The following is a 4,578-nucleotide window of genomic DNA, read 5'->3' as shown; positions in this document are numbered from 1 at the left end:
ATTTTCTCTATACTCATGTTGATATCACATATATGTGGTCTAACTGATGGGGTCCTGGATGTAGACAGTTTTTTCACCTGTCTCACATGAGAGGACCCCTGAGGTCTTTATCTGAGACGCCTGAACTCACGTTAGCAGCTGCTCAGCGTCCTTCACCATGTGGGCCAGGACTGGTGGAGCCCATCCCCTTTCTATGGACATTAGTGTTTTCTCCCTTTCCCAGGTATTTCATCAGTGCTCTGACGGGTAGTTTCCAAATGCATCTCTGAACAATTGTGCAAGGATTTCTGTGCGGTAACCTCCTTGGATGAGCACTATCAGGTGCAGGCGTGCACACTGTTTTCCAGAGGAGGGGCTTTTCCCCTTCCCCAGGGGATCTGCTGGGACTTCTGCTGCTTCACTTTGTCCCCAGGGCTGATTGCCACCAGACCAGAAGCCTGCCTGTCTGATGGTGACAGTACCCTCTCCCCAGTGTAGAGATACTGTGTGTGTCCCCATAGGGTTAGTCAGACAACTCTGACATAACCTGGAGTGTGCGCTGCCTCTGGTTGGAAGTACCTGTGTTTGCCCTTTGTCCCGGTAGAGACACAGACTTTAGAGGGTTTTCGGCACCACAGGGATGTTAACACTTTCTCTGGGCTGTGAGAAATGCTTTCCAGCTGGTGGTTTCTTTTGAGATTACAGCATTTTTTCATTTTTTTTGGACACTGGAAGAGCCAGCCCCTGTGTGACTGGCTTCTGGTCCTAGGGCCACATTTAGCACAGAGGTCTCACACAGAGATCATAGATCAGGCACACACTTACTAAAAGGGTTTCTTCTTCTTCTTCTTCCTCTCCTTCTTCTTCTTCTTCTTCTTCTTCTTCTTCTTCTTCTTCTTCTTCTTCTTCTTCTTCTTCTTCCTCTTCCTCTTCTTCTCCTTCTCCTTCTCCTTCTCTGCCTCCTCCTTTTTCCCCTCCTCTTCCTCCTCCTCCTCCTCTTCCTACTTCTTCTCCTTCTCAGCCTCCTCCTTTTTCCCCTCCTCTTCCCCCTCTTCCTCCTCCTCTTCCTACTTCTTCTCCTTCTCAGCCTCTTCCTTTTTCTCCACCTCCTCCTCCTCCTCCTTCTCTTCCTCCTCCTCCTCCTCCTCCTCCTCCTCCTCCTCCTCCTCCTCCTCCTCCTTCTTCTCCTTCTTCTTCTTCTTCTTCTTCTTCTTCTTCTTCTTCTTCTTCTTCTTCTTCTTCTTCCTTTGATCTCTAGCTCAGATGTCCCTTTCAAATAATAAATATGCTATTTCAGATTTTAAAAAAAGATGTGAACAAACACAAAACGACACTATTATAAGATTCGACTTGTATTAATTGTCTGGAATAGGTAAAGGGATAGAGAGAAAGCAGATCAGGGGTTTCCAGGGGCAGGAGGAAGGGAGAGTGATTACTGTTGGAGAAGGGTTTCCTTTTGAGGTCATGGAACATCCTGCAACCAGACAGTGCTGATGCGTACACAGCGTTGTGAATGTACTTCATGATCAGGAATGGCAGCATTTAAATCAGAACAATAACTTTATTATTTAAAAGGGATTATACAATGGAAAAATGAAGAACAGACACAGAAAAAAGAAAATAATAAAAGCCAAACTCACCCAAACCCCCAAAGTAATAAAAAGGTCAAAAAAGAAAGTACGCCATGGAGAACATAAAAATAAAATAAGAACAATAAAGAAAACCGAAATATCAAGGAGTGGGGGGCAAACGAGTTTTCCCCTTGGGACAGGGTGAGGGCACTCAGCAAGCAGCCCTTGAGTTGGCGCCTCCACAGGCAGCTCCTCCTCTGAGGCAGGAACCAGCAAGGGTCCCGGGCAGGGTTCTTCTTCCAGCGCTGGTGGGGCCTCAGTTGTGTCTGGGGCCGGCCCTGGCTCCACAGCTGCAGCTGGAGAGGCTGCTGGAGGTGGCACTGGCTCTGGAGCCTCCAGCTCCTCAGGGTGGACTTTGGGTGTTACAGGAGGAGCCGCGTCTGCCCTCTGGGCTGGTTCTGGAGTGGTGAGAGGAGAGAAGGTCACCCACGTGCCAGAATTCCCTTGTGCCCCCCAAACACAGAACACAGCTAGAGCCCAGGACCCACCACAGGACGCCCTCCCGCCCAAAGTCCAGCAGGTGGGTGGTCTGAGCCAGTCTTTGCTCCTGGCCAGGCTCTGGGGGGCTCCCTGTGTGTCTGGCAACAATCCCTCCCCATAAGCTCACAGGGACCTCCCCAGCCATCCCACCCCCACCGCCCCAGCTCTCACCCTCAGACTCTGTCTCCTTGGGCTCAGGGTCTTCTGGGCTGTTGCGATTTCCGCAGGCACAGCACTGCAGCACCGAGTTGAAAAGTGCCCTCGGCCTGTTGGGACTGAGCTGCTTCGAGTTTGGAGGCTGGTGGGGCCTGTGTCGCTGGGGTGGAGGAGTCCTCCCTGCACCCATGGGCCCTGGTTCCCCAGACGCCCAGGTGGCCACACGCACTTCAGGCCTGCGCTGGCCCAAAGCGGTGTGGCTCACCGGCCCCTCCCTGAGGCACATGGGGCGGGGGTATTCATAGAGCAGATGCGGCTGCTCCACGATCATATTCATCCATTCTTCGACCAGGATGGACCTCTGCAATGACAGTGATGGGCAGCTGACTGAGTGGACTCAAGCCTGGCCCTGGTCACTGCTGCTTCTGCCCACTGGACCTTCTGCTCCCGGATCGGGTCCAGCCCTGTGTCTACACACACATCCACCCAGGGGAAATGAGACTCACCTCCAGGGCTCAGGGTAGACCTCAGGCAGAGGGTGCCACCCACACTCCACATCCACCCAGCCAGCCTTGACCTGGGGTGTGAGCATCACTGGTCCTGACCTCCAAACCCAGCCTGTTCCTGTTCTGGACAGACCCTCCCCAGGTGAGCACCCCCTTCACCCCCCCATCACCCTCACCCCCCAAACACACGGGGAGGGGACATGGGGCTGCCCAGGTGGGATCAGGGCGGTGGCCTGTCCCGAACAAACCTCCTGTGTTACCTCTGAGCGCCGCCGGGAAAAGGGCCACAGGCGTCCTTTGCGCTGAGTCCAGGTCCGGATCCAGCGGCGGCCACGACTAAACACACTCTCATCGCTGCCTCTCTTGAGGCATCGGCCTCGGGACACGGGGAGACAACATGAAAACATGGTGTCCTCTCCAAGGTCTCTATCCGAGTGAGATGGGAAGGGCAGTTATAGAATGTGGCTGCCTGGTTACCGGGGCTCCAGGTTCTGTTGGGCTCCATTGTCAGGAGGTGAGGTCACTGCTCATGTCCTAGGAGGAGGTGCTTGGGCAAGGGGACCCAGCCAGTGTGTGAAAATCAGTTGTATGACTAGTTTTAGAAGAAACAAAGAATACTGAAAAAGTTCAAATATAATTTGGCCAAATCCATATAATTAATAGAAGAAAAGCAATTTAATTTAAGAGTGCGATTTTAAGTGTCTCTACATACAGTCCTGGGGAAAAAAGATTGATGTTCCATTCTGGTCATTTCTTTTCTGAGCTCTACTAGTATACTCCTTTTGCCTCTATTTGCCACATGGCTATAACACCCATCCACAGCGTTCTCAAGCAGTTTATTTAGCCTCTGTGTTTTTTGATTCTTCCATAAAAAGGAGGAATAACAACCATATGACTCCTGTAACTTTTAAGTAAAAAGAACTTAGAAACCTGCCTGGGAAATACTGTGCTCAACATTGAAAAATCATTAAAGTATTATTTCAATAGCAGTAGTGTTACTATTAGTAAGAGTAATAGTGGGAGAAAGAGAGGTGGAGGGTGATATTATGTTGTTCATTGTCTCTTTTGTATTGGGAATTTCCAAAAGTAAAGTATAGAGGGTCATGCATGCCTCGTTTAACGATGGGGATACACTCTAATGTGCATCATTAGGCAATTTTATTATGAGATCATCATAGAGACCATTTACACAAACCTAGATGGTGTAGCCTACTACACATCTAGGCTATGTGGTATAACCTACTGGTTTTAGGCTACAAAACCTGTACAGCATGTTACTGTGGTAAATGATGTAGGTAGTTGTAACAGATGGTATTTGTGTATCTAAACATATTTAGACAGAAAAAAGGTGTAGAAAAATATGCTATAAAAGATAAAAAATTGTAAACATTTATAGGGCACTTCTCAAGAATGAAGCGTGCAGGACTGAAAGTTACTCTGGGTGAATCAGTGAATGGGAAGGTCTAGTACAATACCGTACACTATTGTAGACTTTATAAACACTATGCACTTAGGCTCCAGTAAATTTATAAAAATATGTTTAGTTTTTAATAATAAATTAAACAGCTTACTATAACTTTTTTACTCTATATAAACTTTAAAAAATTATAACTTTAGGCTCTTTTGTTATAACACTTAGCTTAAAACACAAACACATTATACAGCTATACAAAAAATATCTCCTTTATATCCTTATTCTATGAGCTTTTTTCCTATTTTCAAAACTTTTATTTAAAAAAATTAATCTTTTTGTTAAAAACTAAGACATAAAATACATATTAGCCAAGGCCTACAGAAGGCCAGAATCATCAATACCACTGTTTCCA

At 47.7% G+C, this 4,578-nt stretch overlaps 1 protein-coding gene across 2 annotated transcripts; it reads right to left on the bottom strand.

The window, feature by feature from the left end:
• Nucleotides 1-1,526: 1,526 nt before the first annotated feature.
• On the bottom strand, nucleotides 1,527-3,182 carry LOC129150040 (skin secretory protein xP2-like). 2 transcript variants are annotated; one of them, XM_054720228.1, is made up of 3 exons: nucleotides 3,013-3,182; nucleotides 2,262-2,607; nucleotides 1,527-2,008 (listed from the first exon to the last, which is right to left on the bottom strand). In XM_054720228.1, exons 1-3 carry the CDS (start codon nucleotides 3,157-3,159, stop codon nucleotides 1,548-1,550), a joined length of 954 nt encoding a protein of 317 aa, XP_054576203.1. In that variant the 5' UTR covers nucleotides 3,160-3,182; the 3' UTR covers nucleotides 1,527-1,547. The 2 variants fall into 2 exon arrangements, with proteins under 2 accessions (XP_054576203.1, XP_054576204.1); XM_054720229.1 differs by lacking the exon at nucleotides 3,013-3,182 and adding an exon at nucleotides 2,753-2,802.
• Nucleotides 3,183-4,578: the final 1,396 nt, after the last annotated feature.

Source organism: Eptesicus fuscus, chromosome 8 (assembly GCF_027574615.1).
Source record: "Eptesicus fuscus isolate TK198812 chromosome 8, DD_ASM_mEF_20220401, whole genome shotgun sequence".
Classification (NCBI taxonomy): domain Eukaryota; kingdom Metazoa; phylum Chordata; class Mammalia; order Chiroptera; family Vespertilionidae; genus Eptesicus; species Eptesicus fuscus.
The sequence above is the reverse complement of the archived record's forward strand: the minus strand, read 5'-3'. Positions and strand labels throughout refer to the sequence as shown.